General features: G+C 38.1%; 1 protein-coding gene across 1 annotated transcript; it reads right to left on the bottom strand.

The window, feature by feature from the left end:
* Positions 1 to 22196: 22196 nt before the first annotated feature.
* Positions 22197 to 23126, bottom strand: LOC137614894 (uncharacterized). Its single transcript, XM_068344551.1, has one exon. It carries the CDS (start codon positions 23124 to 23126, stop codon positions 22197 to 22199), a length of 930 nt encoding a protein of 309 aa, XP_068200652.1.
* Between the last annotated feature and the right edge of the window lie 915 nt (positions 23127 to 24041).

Here is a 24041-nt window from a genome sequence, read left to right as displayed (position 1 = left end):
TCTTATTTTGATTACTAATTTTAAGACGATTGGAAATTCCTAAACCTAAACTTGCAACAGACCCAAAGATGCTTAATGCAGCATAAATAAACGGATTCCGTCTTTCTTTATGTTCGTGTCCTACAGTCCACATCAAAAGGTCATAAACCAAAGATCCTGTCTCGCCAGTCTTATTTTTCAAGTCATCAGATAGCATCTCTGCACCTTTTAATGTTGATCCAAGCAAACTCTCTGTAGTCAAATGAAAATGTCTTCTATGCAACTCATCCAATGATGCAGAAAACCTTGAAATGGCGGTTCTTAAGCTAGTGACATCATTCTCTTGAAGAAAAATTGCTTGCATATGCACTTCGACAATTACGTTGGTCGACGTAATAAAAATGTCTTCTTGTCTTTCAACTATATTGCCATATTTAAAATATATATTTTTAGTCTTAGAGCTCATCCCATACGAGAAAAATGTCTGAGCGAACAATATCACTCCCAACAACAAAAAATTCATCTTGGAAACCTGTAACGAGAAAAAATATATGTAATTACTCCTGTATTAAAAAGAAAACTTTTAATCACATAAAACAAAATAAAATTTTCCTTCACTTCTTTTCCTCTCTTTTCTTTTTAATTTCTTATGAGAGCCAATGGTACTATTCTCTCATCCGTGGGTTGGGATACGTTTTGAATTCTAAACCTATTGGCCGTTAATGTTTCCAAAATGTTAAATGGGCCTTCAAACTTAGGTGTTAGTTTATAATTGAGCCCTTTTCGGACATTGATTTGAATATATATGTTATCACCCACGGTATATGTTTTAGTTGGTTTCGCTATTTTATCATGATTCCTTTTCATTATGATTTGTGATTCTTCTAAATTCTTTCGAAGGATATCATATCGACTTATACTTGCATTTATACATTCTTTTAAAGGATTTGATAGATTAGTTGTAGGCGTTAATACATGGAAAGGTGTTCTAACTGGGGTACCATACAATGCTTCATGCGGTGACATTTTAATTGATATATGATATGAATGATTCAGAGTACTCAGTGCCGCCGGTATTGCAATATCCCAGTTGGGGTCTGATCCCCCTAGTGTTACCCTCAATATATTCAATATCTTCCTATTTGCTCTTTCCACTAGCCCATTCGACTCTGGGTGATACATCATGGTATTTATTTTCTTTATGTTGAGGAATTCACACAATGAGGTAAGAAAGTGATTATTAAATTCACCACCCGAGTCTGAGATTATCATGTGTGGAATTCCATGTTTACAAATGTAACACTCGTAAAACTTCCTAGCGCATTCAATCGCAGTTTTAGTTTTAAGCGCTATTAGTTCTGTATATCGAGTTAAAGCATCTATAATTTCTAAGAGGTGCTTATTTCCTCTGTCTGACTCGTAAAATCCTGTTAACAAATCTAAATGTATTCTTTCAAAGGGTTGATTGGGCACAGGATAAGCTCCTAGGCTGACAGGTGTTTTCGTATGCCCTTTGTTTTCCTGACATGTGCGACAATTAGCTATGTGTCTTTTTATATCTGTAAGCATTGTATGCCAATAAAACAATGATTTGGCTTTCTGTGACATTAATGAGAACCCAGGGTGTCCATGTAATGGATTTGAATGCAACCAATTCAGGACAGTGGAAATAAGTGAGATTGGTACTACTACCTGGTCGTTAGTTACATGTGGTGTATTGCGGGTTTTCCTTGTCACAGTCCTACACAGAATATTATCTTTGATTATATAATTCTGCTGCTTATACTTTATATATTCCTTTTCTTTATGATTGCCTTTCAAAGCATTTATAATTGTTTCTATTTTCTGATCTTTTCTTTGCTCAGTCTGTAACAATTCAGCACTCCAGGCTAAATCTTCTTGTTCAGATATTGTTTTTACAATAGGCATGGATGTTGATATATCTATTAATTCAGCTAAAGGCTCCGTACAAGATAACACGGGGTTGCGTGATAATGCATCCGCAATGATATTTGCTTTCCCAGGTAAATACCCGATTCTTGCGCCAAAATCTTGAATGATCAAATGCCACCGAGTTCGTTTAGGGCTGTGGTTGAAGCCTTTAAAGAACTCTGTTAGTGGTTTATGGTCAGTAAGAACCTTAACGGGATAACCGTAAATTATGAACTTAAAATGCACTAGCGAATTAACAATAGCTAGTCCTTCCTTGTCTATTACTGCATACTTACTTTCGGAAGTTCTCAATTTTCGAGAATAGAAAGCTATCGGGAAAAATTGTTTATCATATTGCTGAAGCAATACCCCTCCTACTCCTAAGTCTGAGGCGTCTGTTGCAATGAAGAATTCCTTACCGAAGTCAGGAAATTTTAAGATAGGAGAACTACACAGTTCATCTTTCAAAGTATTAAACGCCTGTTGATGTTGCTCAGACCATATGAAATCTACGCCCTTCTTCGTAAGATCAGTTAAAGGAGCGGCTATTATTGAATAGTTGCGTATAAAACGCCTGTAATATCCACTACAACCCAGAAATTGCTGTATTCCCTTGACATTAGTAGGTATGGGAAAATTACGTATAGCCGACACCTTATCATGGACTACTTTAAGACCTTGGCTTGACACCATGAAACCCAAATATATTAATTCTGTTTTGAAAAATTCACACTTACTAATCTTTACCCTTAAGTTATGTTGTCTTAATCTCTGTAGTACTAGTTCTAACATACGTAGATGTTCTTCTAAGGTGTTGGAAAAGATTACAAGATCATCCATATAGGCATGCAATATATCCCCTAACAAGTCTCCAAACACTATGTTAATCATTCTTGTAAATGTTATAGGAGCACAACGTAAACCAAAAGGCATCCGTAAAAATTCATAATGTCCCCTGGCTGTGCTGAAGGCTGTGTATGGGATACTATCTTCTTCTAATGATATCTGGTGAAAGCCTTTAAGTAAGTCCAAACTGGTAAAATATTTATTCTGACCTAACAAAGACAAAATATCGTCAGTACATGGTACTGGGAATCGATCAGGGATCGTTTCCTCGTTTAGACGACGAAAGTTGACGCAGATACGCCATGTTCGATCTTTTTTCGGTACAACTATTAAAGGAAAATTATAAGGGCTGTTTGATTTTCTAATGACTCCTTCCTCTAACATTTTACCTACTTCATCATTTATTTCATTCTGGAATTTCATAGGGAGTCTGTACGAGGGTACATAGATAATTTTCTGCTTGTCCTTTAACCTTATTTGATGCTCGATCACATCTGTTTTTCCTAAGGATCCATCCGTAGTGGAAAAGACATTTTAATATTTAGTTAAAAGTTCAAAAATTTTCTGCTGAATTTCTTCGTCTTGAATGTCCTTACTGATTTTATTTTTAATAGATCACAAAAGGGATTCATCCGCAACTGATTGAGAGTGATTGATTTCAGCAACGGGAAGAATACGATGTTTATAAACTTCTACATCCAAGATATGTTGATTTTTGTGAATTACTAAAGTGTTATTTAAATGATTACAGACTTCGATATTACATTGCTGATGTGAGCCTACTGTATAAATAGCTTGTGTGACAGACAATCCGTTAGTTTTCAAAGTATCGGAAAGGATTAATATTTCAGATCCCGGTAGTGTTTTCTTTATTTGCACTATTAAATTCGAAGGTATGTTTGGTTCGATAGATTGCGTGCAAGATGATATTACGGGTGAACGAGAATTCTGCTGGGTCGCGTATATTATTTCTTTATTAGTGAGACAAGTTATTGGTTCTTCAACGTACGTTACGGTTACATTTGTCGTCTCCTTTTTATCCAAAACTGATTTTAAGGTACTAGAAGACTTATAGAATTTCCCTTTGATATACACGCCGTGCTTGGCAGGAGCTAAGATAATGTTTTGATTTCCCATAGATGGGTATCCTATAATTACAGCTGGATACATATTAATGTTTTTTACAACAACAAATGTATCGGCAAACGTGCGATTACCGACTCTGAACTGAACATGAGTTATGCCTGTGACATTTAATTCATTATTTCCTATACCCGAAAGTCTAATTCCTGATTTTTCAATCGGAAAGTTCGAAAACAGCAAATGATGTGTCTTCAAATCCATAATATTACGTGGTCTACCAGAGTCAAAAAATAATGTAAAGGATTTGTGTTCTAAATTTACAGCATATAAGGTTGGTCGTAACTCATTTTGGCTTATTATTGTATGAATTCGTTGCAAATCTACGGGAGCATGCACTGTTTTACTTAATTCGGCCGTGTGTTTCATAGGAAAATCTATTGTCTCACAATTATCTGATAAAACATTAAATTGATTATTCAATACTATTGATGTTGACATGAATGACCTTGACCCAACATCACTCTCTTCCCCTCTAGAGTTAACTATGTGGTATTTGCTTTGCTCTGCACATTCTGAAAATTAGTCTGACCTTGCGAGGTCTGGTTTGACGGCCCAGGCTCAGCGATATTTGAAGAAGTGTTTGTTTGTTTTGGACTCTGAACTGCATTGACATTTGGTTGTTTCTTCTTATTGTTAAAATGAGGATTTTTCTTTTTATTTCCATATGGAACTGACTGTGGAATCGACTGTGTATTTCTAGGATATTGTTGTGTCTTACACGAGTAACATTGACTATAAGAATGTGTTGCAGTGTTGTGAATTGAGCAAAATTTCGTTCTGCAGTCTGCGCTTATGTGACCTTGACGTTTGCAGTTATAACACGTCAATCCCGCTACTGGACTGTTAACTACGTTCACTGTTTGTGGTTTTGTTTCATTCTTTGCAAAAACTTGAGTTAACACGGGATCGAGATCTGGACACTTGGACATGTGTTTCTTTATCTGTTTATAGACATCCAATTCCGTACTTGCAGGCGTTAACTTCTTATCAAAACACCGCACTAAAGCTTCAGGCAACATAAGTGTCATGCAAGTTAAATACATTAATCGTAAAAAATCTTTCACGGAGATGTTATCGTTAGTAACCCAAGTGGAATTACCTAAAATGTCCTGATATTCGTTAAGCCTATCAGCTATGAGAGCTGCTCTCTCAATAACATTAAGCCGATTCATAGTGGCTTGATTAAGTGTATTTCGTAACGTTAATACTACATCCAAGGCTTCCTCACCCCCATAGATCGCGCGTAACCTAACTTTGAAATCATCCCAAGTAACTGCTTCTTGAAATGAAACACCTCTTAAATATGCACTCGCATCCCCCTTAGAAAAATCTATAAAACTTTTAGCTTCTTGTAATTGTACAAAAGGGTCTACGATTTGTTTGGCATTTAAATGGGCATCGGCGGATGAAATCCATGACTCCACATTTTGTGGCAAGACCCCGTTGACCCGACCTTGAAAAGGAAGGATTGCTGACCTGGCATTTACAAGCTTCACAATTGGAGGAGGATTAGTCTGGCCTACACCACTAGGTCCAGGGGAAGGGCTGACAGGAGGAGTCATGACTGCTGTATTTTTTTTTTCTATCTCTTTGACCCCTTGCAATTCTATCAAAATATCTATATGAGTACAGACGCCCACTGCGTAAACTCATATGTATAATAAAATTCCCCAAACAATGTTACTAATCCCAAAACATTTCCCGAGAATTTCTGAAAGAAAAAGGAATTAGCACAAAGAAAGATATGTTCTAAATGAGAATTCGGAGTTTCCTCTAACAAAGATTAGCAATTCACTCACCCCAGTAATAATCGACTAACGACTCGTGATAACTACACTTCACTGCCCAAACTGGAATGAATTCAAAAAATCTGTACTTAGCTTATATATGGATCTGTGTGATGTCGACACGTCCTCTCTCTCTCTCTCTCTCTCTCTCTTGATGTTTTGTTAGCGATGTCTCGTTCGAGTTTCTTGTTGAATGTAGTTCTTCCTGGATATGTTTTGCAATTGTTGAACGCCAGTCCTTGGGTTTCCTAGGATGTTGATTGAAGATTCAGGTTGTATTCTAACATTTGTTGATGTTAGCTGTTTCGTTGGACTATAATACTTAGTCAAAATTGTAGATTCATGTAGATAATGTTGAGTTCTTGAAGATCTTTCTCAGGTTTTACAGCTTTTATTTTGAAGTCTTGAAGATCTTTCTCTGGTTTTACAGCTTTTATGTTGAAGTCTTGAAGATATTTCTCTGGTTTTACAGCTATTATTTTGAAGCCTTGAAGATTTTTCTCTAATTCTTAGAGTTTAACCGCTGTCTTAGAGTTTAACCGCTGCCACCATTTATTGGCGTGCTACTGTTATAAGCACACATTGAGTATGTGTTGTTTCAGATGTATGTAAATGGATAACTGAATACATCTTATTAGCTTTTAAGTATTTATTCTATAAAAACAACAGAGTTAAACATCTCCATCACTGGAGGAAGCTGGGTTGGTCCAGATGACCAATTCTGGTGAAGTATAGATATGAACTGACTAACTTATCGATATCACAGATATCGTATGCTCAGTTTATATTAGTCACGTCACAAACTCGGAAGACACCTGCATCCGGTGACGTCACAAACTTTCACACGCTTGAGACAATGTGTTGACGTTAAGAAGAATGTCACATTGCCGAGGTTTGCATTGTATGTCCTGTTTATGATTTGAATGACTACAGCAAGTCCCACGGTAAGCTCCTTCAACCAACATGACATATTACGTCATGTGTTTTAAACATGTAATATTAACTATTCTAACTATTACATATATATATATATATATATATATATATATATATATATATATATATATATATATATATATATATATATATATATATATATATAGAAAGATACAAATCAACAGGTGATTAGGATGGTTTTGAACTTGCCCGTCTTGATGGATATATTCAAATCACTACTAAGGTTTCCTTTTTTTATCGGATTATTTGCTTATAACCGACATATAACGAATATAAAAAGCTTAATAATAGTTTAGTTTTACTGAAAGGAGAGAATGTAAAAAGATAAGTATCAGGAATGGATAGATAGAGATTAAAGCAGGCCATACACGCAGAGGATTGGGGCTCTGATTTGATCACGATTGGTGTGTTTCCGCCAATCCTTAACGTGTATGGGGGGTATTCAGGACAAACACGGCGTGGATAGCCTTTCGTCTCATCCTGTCAGCATGTTTGACCGGACCGGCCAATCCCGTCGCAATTGGCAGTATGGCCCGCCAGTCTCGTGTGTGTGTGGGCACGGTCTAGCATGCTGACATGGTTAACTCGCCAATTTTGACACCTTCAGTATTCCGTACTTCTTCCTTCAAGGGGAGCACTTTTTATATTATAAAGATAAACTGATTGTATTACACAAGTTCGTAATATTATGCATGTGGGTTTTCTTAAAATACTGGGTTATTTACAACCACATGTATTAACTTTTTTACCTGTAAACCCTCGTGCACCAACTTCGCACGAGGCCAAGTTACATAACTGAGAAACACACTTACTTAAGAGACATCTGCCGTTTACTTTACCTTTGATTCAAAACTATATTTCCTGCACCAATTCTTTTGGGGGTGATGCCACACGGGTTCACAAAGACTCAATTAAAAAGTTTGACATATATTTAATATTTAAAGTACACAAACAAAAATCATCAGAGTTACGTTAAATAGCGAACATTAACATTAACACAAATGAACAAAATTTACGTTACTTGATAAAAATTAAACAAATATCAAACGGAGTTTCAGAATATTCTTATAAGAATATTGCTGCAATGATGCGATGGTTCACGAGGTGATGATGGCGGATTCAGGAGGATATCTTCTAATTACTTGCCCTTTGTAGTTAACTGCTCAAAGAGGCCGAGCTTCACCTTTCAACCCTGGAAGAAAACTCGGGAGGAGTACAATGTTGTCACATTTACAAAATTACAGGGTTACGTAACATAACATCAATTTAAAGATAAATATCAAGTGCTCTAATCGTAACCCAACATACACAAAAAAAGGGGTTTCGTCCAGAAGGCAAGTTTAAATTACTAGCATGTGCCCTTACAATAATCAAACAATATATATAATCTCCACAGGAAGAAGTTTGACAACAATGGGATGTTACGTCATTTTATCTGATCTAGATGGATAAAATTTGCAAGAAAGTTAGCTTATTACTCTAAATATTATTATACTGATTCATACAAACTCATTGATATAGTTAATATAATAAAACTACTTCTGTGGAGTAAAATAATCACATTTTAAACATATATTCATAGAAACTGGGAAATACATTAGAAAACGAACACTCTTAAAACTAAGAATACTTTTATTCAAGGGGAATAAATGTCAATTTTTGACATTCTCCCCCAAGAAGAATCATAATTAGAAATAATGCAACTGTACCCAAAATTCCAAATCAAAACATACACTTAGAGTACATCCATAGAAATTAAATCCTTTCTCTCTTGATCACAGCGGATTGCTGCTGCACGCCGAGGTCTCGCATCATTCAGAGGCACACTATCTGGCTCCTGAGTTTCAACACTATCAAATTCCCTCTCACGTACCTCCAGAAGTACGATCTTTGTGATTGATCTCATGTATAGTTTATTATTCACTTTCACTTCTACAGACCTAATCACACCATCAGACGACGGAAACAGCTGGGTTACCTTACCCAAGGAGAGGAGGGATCTATAGCCTTTACTCAGATGATTTTCTAAGTCTACCATCACTATGTCCCCAACTTTCACATTTGCAGAGAGATTATTATGAGAGTTATTATGTCTCTCTCTCAAGGACACTAAATAGTCTCTTTTCCAAGAGTTCTCACATTTCCTTAGCACTGATGATAGTCTCAAATATTGTGTTCTAAGATCACTTGAACTTGTGAAATCTGGAGCAGTCATGGAATGAGTCAATTCAAAATGAACTGCCCTGCTCGTAGTACAGGTAAATAGACACACAAAGACCTTCTCCAAACCAGTCTCATGATCAAAAATATTAATAGCACCAGTATAATCAACTCCTATTGATTGGAACGGTCTATCATACCTCACTCGTTTTATGGGTAATGGTGGGGGAAGAGGCAAACACAACCGTTTCTTAGTTAACTTCTGACACAAAACACACTTTGACAGAATCGATTTGATTACTTGACGTGCTTTAGGTACCCAAAAGGTTTCTCTCAACAATACCAGTACAGAATTGACACCACAATGGTGATTATGTCTATGCAAATGTTCAACTATCAATACAGTTAAATAACTTCTGGAAAGCAATAACATTGGGCACTGAGTTTCATAAGACATGGAAGCGTTTTTCATACGACTCTGAGACCTTATTAGGTCTTCCTCATCAACAAATAAGTTTAACTGATTACACAAATTCTTAATATCCATGGATACTCCATGTGAATTCTTATCACAGAGGTACATTCTGGTAGTAGTAAAATGTTGCTTCTGTTCAAGGAGGACAAGTGCCTTCATTTCGTTAACAACAAACTTAAAACCTTTACTGCACTTACTAAGAAAGAGCAAAATTGACCTCATAATACGTTTAAGCTTACTTAAATTACTGTAACGTGGGATGTCAATTAATGGGGGTGGAGGTTATACAAACTTAGGTTCTGAGAGAATTTCATTAACATGCACAGTTTCTGTAGCTAAAGATTGGGGGTAATCACCAGTTAAAAGCCATTTTGGACCATTCCACCACAAGGAATTTTGCGATAAATCTTTACTATTACTACCTCTGGATAGAATATCAGCTGGATTATCCTTAGAGGGCGTTGTCCCTTAAACTAGCTCTGAGTATAGAAAACTTAATTACATCGGAAATATCGCTACGATCGTGAACCAAACTGTTGAATATATCCCAAAATGCAAGCCATTGTTCTTCCCCACCGCTAAATTCAGGTATCTTAATTTCTGGGAGTTTAGGGGGAGGGAGAGGATTAACGGGAGCCGAAGGAGGAGGCATAACGGGCCGTTGATTTCTATCTCTAGCGTCAATTTCGCTCATAGTTTGCTGAGTAGCAGCAATAGCTTTCCTTACACATCTAGTTATTGCTCTATAACTTCTACATAACTTGTCATATTCACTGTCCTGTACAATAATCGTCACATTCTGTGACCAACAATCTTCAAAACGTCGTAGTCCCTCAGTAAGACAACGTTCATACATTACAAGAGTCGATTTTGGTGTATCGGTATCACCAATGCAGCTACCTAACTCATCGAGCAAATCTTGTAAGGAAATAATTTCCCCTTCAATAACTACCTTAATCTTGGACTCCATTATCTCGTTAATGAATCAATAACAAACTTGAACAATATCAAAAAATATATGGCAAATTATCTAACTCCGATTCAAATATAACATGCATTAAATGCTAGACAATTTGACCACGTGCTCTTAAATACATCTGGTCACGAAACCTAAGTTCAAAAAATGGTAACGAAATTCAACAAAATTTCTTCACAGAGTAATTAACGAACAAATAATGTTCCATAAAACAGATTACATGGTAAAACACTCCAAGTAATTCAATACCTTACCCTGCTCACCAAATAACTTTGGACCCGTGCCAGCTATCCTAGAATGACTTTGACGCCGACCATCAACCACGTGAACTTTATCGTAATTTATCTTTAACATCCAAAAATAATTCTTTGTGAATCGTTATGGCATCCGGTTCGTTCGAAGGACCAGAAAATGTGGTGAAATACTGGGTTATTTACAACCACATGTATTAACTTCTTTACCTGTAAACCCTCGTGCACCAACTTCGTACGAGGCCAATTTACATAACCGAGAAACACACTTACTTATGAGACATCTGCCGTTTACTTTACTTTTGATTCAAAACTATATTTCCTGCACCAATTCTTTTGGGGGTGATGCCACACGGGTTCACAAAGACTCAATTAAAAAGTTTGACATATATTTAATATTTAAAGTACACAAACAAAAATCATCAGAGTTACGTTAAATAGCGAACATTAACATTAACACAAATGAACAAAATTTACGTTACTTGATAAAAATTAAACAAATATCAAACGGAGTTACAGAGTATTCTTATAAGAATATTGCTGCAATGATGCGGTGGTTCACGAGGTGATGATGGCGGATTCAGGAGGATATCTTCTAATTACTTGCCCTTTGTAGTTAACTGCTCAAAGAGGCCAAGCTTCACCTTTCAACCCTGGAAGAAAACTCGGGAGGAGTACAATGTTGTCACATTTACAAATTTACAGGGTTACGTAACATAACATCAATTTAAAGATAAACATCAAGTGCTCTAATCGTAACCCAACATACACAAAAAAAGGGGTTTCGTCCAGAAGGCAAGTTTAAATTACTGGCATGTGCCCTTACAATAATCAAACAATATATATAATCTCCACAGGAAGAAGTTTGACAACAATGGGATGTTACGTCATTTTATCTGATCTAGGTGGATAAAATTTGCAAGAAAGTTAGCTTATTACTCTAAATATTATTATACTAATTCATACAAACTCATTGATATAGTTAATATAATAAAACTACTTCTGTGGAGTAAAATAATCACATTTTAAACATATATTCATAGAAACTGGGAAATACATTAGAAAACGAACACTCTTAAAACTAAGAATACTTTTATTCAAGGGGAATAAATGTCAATTTTTGACAGCCCACGTCGTACAGTAAGGAAAAGGAGATAAGGAGATCACTTTGCTCAAGGAAACGACATTTGTAGCTCTCAGACTCTAATTTTATTAGATTAACTTAACTCTTAAGTAAACAACTACACTGTACAAAATTAGTTGTTAAATTCCAACTCATAATGAGATGACTTGTAAATATCAAATACTAAATTTTCTGTGCTTTAATACCCACTTCAAGTAATGGAAACTGGAGGAAATATTTATGCTAAAAAGATACAAAAAAAAGAAAACATTGGAACCTGAGTGTAAAAAGAAAACGGTGGTGCTATTTCAGTTACACTATAAGAAAACTTCTTTTAAGTAAATATACAGAAAACCACCTTTCTAATTTCAACATCCTCCCGGCAATAGGGGGCGAAGCCATCTGTCAAAGAGCAAAACTTATTCCTTATCTAAATTATATCCGACAGAAAATTCCCATTGAAAATTAGTAATGTAGTTTCACAAACTAAAAATCACATTAAGTTTTGCTTAACATGCACAACTGTACAATTTACACAGCGAGTTTATAAATCTAACTTAGTAGGGGGCTTAATTACACTACCAGACCTAAACTAAGGAAGTACGTCATCATCACTTCCAGCCCTAGACTAAAGCAGGCCATACACGCAGAGGATTGGCGCGCTGATTTGATAGCAACTGGCGCGTCCGTGCCAATCCTTAACGTATATAGGGGGTAAACAGGACAAACCTGGCGCAATTTGCCTGTCCTCTCATCTTGTCAGCAGGTTTGACCGGACAGGCCAATGATCCAATCCCGTCACGATTGGCAGTATGGCCCGCCAGTCTCGTGCGTGTGTGGGCACAGTCTAGCATGCTGACGGGGTTGACTCTCCTATTTTGACACTTACCGCATTCCATACTTCCTTGATCGGAGCACTTTTTATATTATAAAGATAAACTGATTGCATTTCACATGTTTGTTATATGCATTTCATTGCTCTTTATTTTAGGTTTTCCCCTCGCATTTTCATTCACCAAGTTATGATTTCCTTAAATTTCCTCTCCTTTTTCACAAAATATTTTATCTTTAAAACCACACAGTATTCTGCCTTATTAGTGCAATGATATCTTGTATTCTGATAATAAACAGATACTAAAACAAAAGGGAAAAAATTATTATTCTGATTAAGTTTTATGAATTCTCTTCACAGGAAAAAACGAAGGTATAAAATATGAATAGAGGATAAATTAAGTAGCTACTGATAATTCTATTAAACTAAGTATATCCCTCTCACATTTTCTCTCTGCCTATGTAAACGTAATTTTTTTTCAAATTTCTATAAATTAACGCGAAAACAAGTACGTCTAATTAAAATTGCAGCAGTGCTTCACCATGAGATAATCTCCAGAAAGGTCTAAAAATCCATTTGGTATATTCCTCCCAGGAGACGCTTGAACTCTCGGATTAATGGGGATAAACGGAAAAGGTAATCCTATAATGACTTCAAGAGTAATAAGTACATTAACACCATAGCGGACAGAGAATGCCTATCACGTTCCTTCATATAATTATTTAAAGTCAGATTTCATAGATTTATATTATATAAAAAATATAGAAAATAAAAAGTACCAAAATTTGGCATTATAAAAATTAGATATAAGCTATCAATTGTACTTGATACCCGGTAACGTATGAAAATTAGTTAACAAGTACCAAAAACGTAACCATGTGAGCCTACCCTGGGTGCCTAATCCTCTTGAACTAAGCAGGCTAGTCCGTAGTGTGTGTAGCCATTTCTCACAGGATTGGAGTGACACTCTAGTCCTTAAGGGCAAACCGTAGGGTCAGTCCTCTGTGCGTATAGCCAGCTTTAAGAACCACATCTTTATCACTTACAGTATACATGGGCATTTGAGGATTATCACATACATCTCTATCAAGATTATCACAGGATACCTCATCAATAATCAAATCTTCAGATCTACCAACTTCTAGATCATACAATCTTTGAATGGGTCTAGTCATCTCTCACTTTTTAGTTATGAGCGTTGTACTTCTCACAAGTCCATCTTTACCTTTAAACACATCTACAATAACCCCAAGAGGACACTTCAATCTAGGAATGTTATCTTCATTTATCAAAACAAGGTCACCCTTAAACAAATTTCATTTCTTATTGAATCCTTTTACAACTTGAGGCAAATTAGTTATATAATTGTTACTACAAATTTTTCAAAAATGTTCTAGCTTCTTGTTTCTTACAACTTCTCTTCCATTCAAGTCCCTGGAAGTCACCTTACATAGCTCTAAATTTATTAAGGATTAACAGTGTGGGGCTCGTCCTAGGATAAAATGTGAGGGAGTGGAATCAGGCTCATCACTGTCATAAGTCAATGGTCTAGAATTAATATAATACAAGATTCTATTACTACTATTATAGTTTCTGATTCACTCTTACTTACATAGTTCAGATTTAGTGTCTTTCTCAAGGCAAGCTCAACTGACCTAATGAGCCTCTCCCACCAGCCACCCCACCAGGGAACACGAGGGCCTATAAAGTTCTATTTGAGAGCCAAGTGGCCATATATCCTTTGTATTTCATACTCAGGAAAATCAGCTCAAAAGAGAGGGCCTGCATAATCTAAGCCTGTTACATCAAAGGGTGGAGAAAACCTTACTCTTTCTTTGGGTAATGGAGCCACAGGTTGACTGCAAGGTTTTGAATCATACCAACGGCAACTTAAACATTCCTTTATTACTGTCTTAGCTAATTTCCTAATTCCTATAATCCGAAAGTTATTCCGCAGGGATTAAATTACAGTATCCACACCTGCATGCTTCAAAAACTTGTGATGAAATCTGATTAACAACTTAGCAAATTGACCTTTGGGAATTATGACATGAAGTTTAGTGTCATAGTCTAAGTTAGAAAACTCAAGACGACCATTGATTCTCAATAATCCTTCATCATCTAGAAAGGGGTCAAGATTTCTTAGTTTAGACCATTGATGAATAGCCTTGTTACTCAAAGTGCCTTTATTTCTGCAGAAAACGCTTCTCTTTGGATGCAGTAAATCAACTTCAATTAAGCCAAATCAATCTCTTCAGTAATTGAAGGGCCTTCCATTTTATTTTGACTATTTTGACAATTTCTGATAAATCTTAAGACATAAGCTGGAACTCTTAACACCTTGCCTAATTCACTGCATTGATCTAAATCTATGAAAGGGTTTTCTAGCACTCCCTGAACATTGAGACGGGAAGCAGTACTTTCTGTGCCTATTTCTTCTTTATCCTTGACAACTGTTTTACCTTCCCTCTCCTGGGATAAGGATTTCTTTAACATACTAGGACCATAGAACCACATAGTACTATCCACAAGATTGTCCGCCAACAGACCCTGTGTTATCAAGTCAGCTGGATTGTCCTTACTTACACAATGTTGCCAGCAACTGGGAGGAGGTAACTCTCTAATTTCATTTACCCGATTAGCTACAAATATATCCTTACGAGCATCTCCTAGGATCCATGACAGAGCAATGGTAGAATCTGTCCAACACCTAACTCTAACACTGATATCTAGGTTAAGGGCATTCTTCACAAAGTTGACTAATCTTGAACACAAAAGAGATGCCATGAGTTCTAACCTCGGCAATGTAATTGTCTATATGGGTGCAACTCTTTACTTGGAGGATACTAATGTCGCCTTGTACGAGTTGTTCTCCACAGGCACTCGTAGGTACACACAAGCTCCATAACCCTTTGCAGAGGCATCACCAAACCTATGTAGCTCCATACGATCACGCTTCTCCTAGGCGTTTTGTGAAAAATAACATCTTCTCCCAGGCCTTTTGTGGAAAATAACATCTATCTATCTGAAACTTCTAAAGATTTTGACTACTAAGGAGCCACCTTTGAAACTTGAACTTCAATTCTCATGGCATTTCTTGATCCCAAGTCAGACTCAATATCCAGTGTTGAATGTGGGCCATAAGCCCCTCAGTTTGAGGCATAGCCTCCTCAATTTTCTCGTAAAACTCAAAAATAAACTACGGGAGAAAGGAAACGACCTTCTCCGTTTTCTCTTTATTTCTCTCTCTCTTCTCTCTACTACAGATTCAAACAACAGCTTGGGGGAGCACGCAGGTCCCATGGTTCCTTTTTGTAGAAAACTTCACATAAAAAAAATAGATAACATTGCGATACAGACAAGACAAATCCATTTAACCAGCAAATCCTAAATTTCTTACTTTTATTCTCGTTAAAGCTTCCCCAAAGGTAAAAAAATACAAATATGTGACGAAAACGGGAGAGGGGAAGTCCCGGCTCCCATCCACTCGGGAAATTAATACAGTTTTCACAATATAATCACAATTCACATGGATTACTCTTTTTAATTGTAATGACCCAATCATAATAACATATCAACCTTTCAAATAAACATATTTTTCAATAAATCAACTATTTCGATAATGTCAACAAACCTGGGTGCGTTCTCATTGGACAAACACTACACTTACCAGCGTAAACGAACGTTGGGTGCGTTTTCATAGGACAAACACTACATTTAACATCCTCCCCACCATAGGAGTGTCTCAACACTCCTATCATCATCAGAGCCTTCCAAGGCTATCTTATTACCTTAATCTACAAGTCAAGTTTAATAGGAACCTTAATAGGTCTTCCCTTTCGGGACTTACCAACATTAGACACTAAGGGTGATTCTACAGGCTCCTGTCTAAGATTCTCAAGTCTCTCCTCCTGGGAATTACTACCCATTTCACCCTTCAAATCTGTTATTTCTAGATTATACAAATTTTGCACAGGTCTGGATATAAATCCACGTTTGGTTTTAACCTCAACACTTCTAACAACCCCATCTTTTCCAGGATACAACTTAGTAATAACTCCAAGAGGCCACCTTAACCTTGGCACCCGTTCATCCTTTACTAGTACAACAGAACCCTCTTTAAGGTTACAATTTGGCTTGAACCCCTTCACCATACAAGGCAGGTTTCTAAGATACTCAGTCTGCCATATTCTCCAAAATTTGTCTAACTGACCCAGACGCACAGCTTCTCTTACACACAAATCCTTTGAGGATACACCACAGTCTGGATCATCTACTAACTCTAACTGAAAACCTGCAGAACGGCCAATTAGGAAATGGGAAGGGGTAAGAGGATTTGCGATATCAGGTTCCTCACCTACAAATGTCAAGGGTCTAGAATTAATACAAGCTTCCACCTCATGAAGTGTAGTCTCTAATTCACTCTTGGACAAAGAATTAGTGCCCAATGTTTTCCTCAGTGCAACTTTCACAGATCTAATGAGGCGTTCCCACCAGCCTCCCCACCAAGGAGCATTAGGTACAATAAACTTCCATTGGGGCGTCAACGAGCCATAATGTTCTCTTAACAGGTTGGAGACACTCACAAAGGTTCTAGCATTGTCAGAGTAGAACACTGTTGGAACACCCCGTCTAGCTACAAACCGTCTAATGGCCAAATTACAATCAACAACCGAAAGAGACTCGGTGAGCTCTAAATGAACAGCTCGAATGACAGCACAGGTAAAAAGAAGTATATACAATTTCTTGGATGGAAAATCAATACAAAATAAAGGACCAGCAAAATCCAGACCTGTAACCGTGAATGGAGGAGCCGACTTAACTCTCAACTCAGGAAGTGGCCCCACAGGCTGGGAACAAGCAGAGGCATCACAACGCCGACAAGCCACACATTCTCGACAAACCTTCTTTGCAATCTGACGAAGGCGAATGATCCAGTAACTGTTTCGTAAAGTGGAAACAAGTGTAGCAACACCAGCATGCTTGAGCAACCTATGCTGGAAACGAACTAACAGTAAAGCAATGTGGGTACCAGGAATTATTATAGGGTGCTTACTCTCAAAACTCAAGTCTGCATTCTCTAAGCACCCTTTTATTCTCAGTAGCCCATCCTCATCTAGGTAAGGATCAAGTTTAATCAAGGAAGAACCCCTTGGGAGGGGGAGAGATCTACTCAGAGCATTTACTTCCTTTGCAAAGGCCTCTCGTTGCACAAAGTACAGCAGTTGTACTTTAGCCTTCGTCAATTCTCCATAGGTTAAAGGTCCACTTAATTTGCGGGACAAAGGTCTGCAATTCCCAACAAATCTCAGTACCCAACCTACTACATTAAGGGCCTTTGTAAAGGAACTCCATCGGGTGAATTCAAATAAGGGCGGCTCATTTTCAACTGCAACACAAACTGTGTCAGTATCACATATCTCTTCTGAAGGAATGTCCGCCCCCCTGCCTTCCTGATGAGGGAGCGGGGAGGAACAGAGCCAAGGAGGACCCTTCAGCCAAATATCAGACTGCAAAAGCTGCTCAGCAAAAACACCTCGAGATACAAGATCCGCTGGGTTGTCCTTGCCTGGACAATGCTGCCAACATGAAGGAGGTGTCAAATGTTGAATCTCAACAACCCTGTTAGCCACAAAGGTTTTCCATCTATTGGGGTCCCCCTTTATCCAAGCTAGGGCTACTGTGGAATCCGTCCAACATTGAACAGAAACCTCCTTACCCAGCTGCAAGGCGGACGTCACAAACACAACGAGTCTAGCACATAACAGGGCTCCGAGTAATTCAAGCCTAGGAAGGGAAACCCTTTTTATAGGGGCTACCTTGCCTCTTGCAACAACCAGCAATACCTTGAATTTATCCCCCTCAGGCACTCTCACATAAACACAGGCACCATAACCCTTTTCTGAAGCATCACTAAATGCATGGAATTGAACATTAGGAATTTCCTTAAAGGGTGACTCAGAAAACAAGTACCGATCTACTCTAAATGACTCAAGCACAGAAAATCCTACAACCCATAATTTAACTCTGCCTTGCATAGCCTCGGGTAATAGCTCATCCCAATCTAAACCTAATCTCCAGATTTCTTGAAACAGTATTTTTGCATGCATAACAAACGGACATATGAGCCCCAAGGGATCAAAACACCGAGCTATGAGGCTTAGCACATTTCTTTTGGTACAAACAATATCTCCAAAGGGGTCCAGGTTCTCAACCTTAAAGGTAAAACAGTCAGGGGAGGATACCCAGTGGAGGCCTAGAACCTTGACACTCTCTTCACTAGAACCTTCAGTTATAGTTAAAGTCTTACAATTAGAAGTACACTTTGACAATGACATACCAGCCTCCTGCAGGATACCATAGGCTTCTTCAAATCTTAAACTTGCTTCTGCGGGACTATCAGCCCCAGATAGCCAATCATCTACGTACAGATTCTCATACAGTTCAGAAACCACCTCTGTGAGAGGGTATTTCTTTAAATGAAATTTTAAGGTGGCATTTAATAAAAATGGACTACTCTTATTACCAAAGGGCATTCTTATAAATCTGAAATGTTTAACATTGTTCCCCTCTTTCAACAAAAACCTATGAACATCACGGTCCTCCCTTCTTACCTTTATTTGAAGAAAAGCCTTTGTAATATCAGCTGTTAAGGCCACCCTCCACCTTCTAAATCTTAACAACACCTCAACTAAATCAGGGTTGAGTGAAGGACCACTTTCTAAACAATCATTCAGAGATACTCCATTACTGCCACGTGCAGATCCATCAAAAACAGGCCTCACCTTGGTGGTTAGGCTCCCTTCCCGTACCACAGGCCGATGAGGCAAATAAAATATAGGATACCCACCTTCCCGTTGATGGGAAGGAATTTCTTCAATAATACCCTCCTTTTCATACTCATTAAACACCTTAAAATACTTTTCCTGCAGACAGGGGTTTTTACCTAACCTATTATAGAGACCTTCCAATCTTCTCAAAGCATGATGTTCATTATTGATCAAATCTAATTTCATACTCTCAGATTTCCATGGTAGGGCCACTTCATAGCGACCATCTTTAAAACTTACCAAATTCTCAAATTGAACCAAGACTGGGTCAGGGTTCATCGCCTCAGAATGTAGTTCGTTGGGTTTTATGCCAACAGACTCTAGATCCCAAAATTGACTCAAACTACACTCTTGTACATTCTCAATTGCTAACAATTGTACACTTACACCAATATTACCTTCAGACCTATTAAAGGATCCGGACAAAATCCAACCAAAAATTGTCTCCTGGGCCACAAGCCCTTCATGATACATAACCTGGTTGGGGATCATCATCTTCCAATATAAATCAAGGCCTATCAACATATCAATATGTAAATTTCGATGGGATCCATACTCATCGATCAACTTAAGGTGAGAAAAAGGTTCTAAACCCTTAGGGTCCACTTTGGACCTAGATAACGGAGGACAAATTACATCAATCTCAGCAACCTTAAAACTATATTTGTGATCATTTGCCCCTACACTCATTATTTCATAAATACTACACAAATCTGCCTTAGAGGCTTTCCCTCCACCAAAGGCAGAAAATGATAAATACTCAGAAGTCAGCCACTTAGGCTTGACCCGTTTGACCAGTTCCCTTGAAATGTAAGACCGATCTGACCCTGTATCAAACATTACAGTAGCAAATGTGATACCCTGATGGCCTACTACCCTGACTTGGGCCGTCTGCAATACACAACACCTTGAATTAACCTTGTTTTTCACCTCACAAGGTGCTACCCCCACATGGGTCACAGAATTTGACCCCTCTTGCACTCCCTCTACTACAGGGTTATTTTCACTAGCTGTTACGGAGGGTTTCGTTTCAGATCTCCGACATACAAGGGAGTTGTGATTCCCAGTCTTGCACTTTGAACACTTAGCCCAACAGGCCTTGGCATAATGGCTTTTAGATAAACACTTAAAACACAAACGCCGATTACGCACGGCTTCTTCTCTTTCTGCAAGGGGGAGCTTAGTTATACCTAAACACCTTTCACTGGGATGCAGCTTTCCACAGAATGCGCAAAACGTCTTTGAACCACTTTCTTCTGATGAAGTTTGAAGGGCAGAGGCTGAACTGGGAGTGTGCTTTTTAGTCCGTCGTTCTACACTGGGTTCCTCGGATTTCCCAAGGCTTAGTCTCTTGATAGCCTCTGCCCTCTCTCTGCCTTCCACTTCTCGTTGCAAGAACTTCAGCAATCCGTCGAGATCTCCTCTTTTCCGTCCACTACGCGACCAGTCCAACCTTATGTCATGAGGTAACAGAGCAAGGATCATAGGCACCAAGATCCGCCCGTACTGTTCACCTCCAACTCCAAGGGCCTCCAAACTGCGCACATGGCCTACTAACTCATCCTGTAATTTCCGCAAAGAGGACGTGTGAATTTCAGTCCTTGCGCTCCTAGATGAGCTAAGTTGCATTAGGGCTTGAAGGTGAGCTGATATAATGTTTTCTGGATCGCCATACCTTTCTTCTAACAACTCACAGGCTATCTTGTAATTAACTGTTGTTTGGGTGAGGCCCTGTAGTACACCCCTAGCCTCACCCTCTAAAACAGATTGAAGATACATAAATTTGGAAACAAGAGGCATAGGCTGATCGTCCACAAGTGCCATAAATTGGTCCCAAAATGGCCGCCACTCTGTTATTTTCCCGCCAAATTTCACTAGCTGGAGTTTAGGCAATTGCACACTAAAACCCTCATTACCGACTTCACTGCCTGAATTAATATCTTCACTGGACCTATTAGCAACCAAGTTTCTGTCCTTGCCCAGCCTCTCTAAGGTAGCTGCTGCTTCAGTACGGATTTTTCTTACCTCGTGCAGAAAATGGTGGTCTTCAAGTATTCTTCTCTGGAGCTCGTCAACATCCTCTATAGAATTCTGGTCTCGCTGAATTATTTCTTCCCAGTCGGCCTTCTTATTATCGTAGTCTTTTACGAGACTTGTAATTTCATGCCAGGTCGGATTACCGGCCATGGCTCTGGTCAAATCTTCTGAGGCACAACGCAGCCATATTGTTGCCTTCTCTCTCTGTAGCACTGCTCTCCTAAGTTGATTTATGTCGTTGGGGAATCCAGTAAATTCAGCCTCGCTCTCATCTGATTCCCTGGTCTGGGCACCATGTTGAATGTGGGCCATAAGCCCCTCAGTTTGAGGCATAGCCTCCTCAATTTTCTCGTAAAACTCAAAAATAAACTACGGGAGAAAAGAAACGACCTTCTCCGTTTTCTCTTTATTTCTCTCTCTCTTCTCTCTACTACAGATTCAAACAACAGCTTGGGGGAGCACGCAGGTCCCATGGTTCCTTTTTGTAGAAAACTTCACATAAAAAAAATAGATAACATTGCGATACAGACAAGACAAATCCATTTAACCAGCAAATCCTAAATTTCTTACTTTTATTCTCGTTAAAGCTTCCCCAAAGGTAAAAAAAATACAAATATGTGACGAAAACGGGAGAGGGGAAGTCCCGGCTCCCATCCACTCGGGAAATTAATACAGTTTTCACAATATAATCACAATTCACATGGATTACTCTTTTTAATTGTAATGACCCAATCATAATAACATATCAACCTTTCAAATAAACATATTTTTCAATAAATCAACTATTTCGATAATGTCAACAAACCTGGGTGCGTTCTCATTGGACAAACACTACACTTACCAGCGTAAACGAACGTTGGGTGCGTTTTCATAGGACAAACACTACATTTAACATCCAGAGTTCCTGAAAAAGTATCTTGCCATACATAACATATGGACTTATTAATCCTAAAGGGTAAAAAATCTTAGCTATCAGACCAAGGATGCTTCGCTTAGTAGAGACTACTCCTACACTAGAATTTGAGTTTATGCCATCAAAGAAGAAACTGTCCTGTGAGTTACACCACTTGAGGCCTAATACAGTATTAGGTTCATCAAAGTTTATAAAGGGTACCTTGTCATATAACTGAGAATTTATTAGCAAACTATTTGACACAAGCTTTGTAAGGTCCATACTAGCATCGGCAAAAATGCTATGGGCTTCACAAAATTTATCAGCTGCTTCTACAGCAAAATCCGCACCACTCATCCAATTGTCTGTATATATGTTAGCCTTCAAATCTTGCACTACACTAGTTGAGGGATACTTATCCAAATGATGTTTGATAGTGGCATTTAACAGAAATGGGCTAGATGTGTTACCAGAGGGTACACGTGTGAATCTTATGTGCCTTATTGTACCATCGTCTCTTGGCCACAAAATTCTATGAACATCTCTGTCTTTCTCTTGTACATTAATTTGCAGAAATGCCTTTATTAAATCAGTTGTAACAGCAATGGGCCAACGACGAAAGCGAATGAGCACCTCAACCAAGTCATGGTTGAGTGATGGGCCTGAGGACAAACAGTCATTCAATGACTCACCATTGTAACAAGAGGCAGAGGCATCAAACACAGGCCTTATCTTAGTACTTGAACTACTTAACTTCACAACTGGATGATGATCCATATAATACATGAAATTCACACCTGAAATTTCCTGCCTTGGTACCTCTTCTATCATGTGATCAGACTCATAACCATCAACCACTTTTTGATACTCTATCTTAAGCTCCTTATCTTGTTCTAGCTTAACCATTAGCGCTTACCTAACCTTTTATGCGCTATGACTTCATTATTTAAAAGCTTCTCTTTAGCAGAATCGTCCTTCCATGGCAGTGCAACCTCATAACGACCATTCACAAACTTCACGGTAGTCTCAAGTTCTTTGAAAAATTTGGTCTCACTATAACTTTCAACAAGTTCCTTAGGCTTAACTCCTCCAGTTTCCAGATCCCAAAGCTTACTCAACTCTGAATCTGAAGCAGAGGAAATACAAAATAATTGTGGTACAGAGTATGTACAAGTTTGAGTTGTTTCATACAGCCTGCCACTTAAGACATAACTATCAATCTCAATGGTGGTAATCATCAACTAATGCAACATGAAAAAAAAAAGAATCAAGTATTGAATCTGGTACAACAGGCCTAACCAAGGGCTGACATATTCTGGGGATCTCAGCAGCAATAATAGATATCATTTTCTTGTCAGAGTCCCACAACTTTAACTCAAATATTTCTGTGTTCATTTTTTCCACTACTATGACCACCAAAACTAGTAATCCACTGTGGTTTACACTTCTTCACAAATTTTCTACTAACATGTGATCTGGCAGCACCAATATCAGACATTACCTGAGCAGTGACAACAGTACCATCACTACCACTCACTTGAACTTTGACCGTTTGTAAAATGGTATAGTTACCACCTTGCCTATCAGAAGTGCCACATCACCAGGCTTGTTGGACCTTCCTTTGCTTCTCTTTCTTCCTTCTTAAGGTTAATTTCCATCCTAACGCCACACACTTTGTACACATTATACGAGCTTTACACTCTCTTGACATGTGTCCACTCTTCAAACGCTTGAAACACAGGCCTAAACTTCTTATTTTTTTACCACGCTCTTTTCCACTCAATCCTTGTACACCATAAGTTTTCTGATTTATGCTTCTTG

Source organism: Palaemon carinicauda, chromosome 21, assembly GCF_036898095.1.
Source record: "Palaemon carinicauda isolate YSFRI2023 chromosome 21, ASM3689809v2, whole genome shotgun sequence".
Taxonomy (NCBI): domain Eukaryota; kingdom Metazoa; phylum Arthropoda; class Malacostraca; order Decapoda; family Palaemonidae; genus Palaemon; species Palaemon carinicauda.
Note: the sequence above shows the minus strand (reverse complement) of the source record. Positions and strands in the feature narration are given on the sequence as shown.

What these genes read in the sequence shown, in the direction of transcription:
- LOC137614894 (XM_068344551.1), bottom strand. Translation starts at nt 23,126, where the DNA reads ATGGTTAAGCTAGAACAAGATAAGGAGCTTAAGATAGAGTATCAAAAA.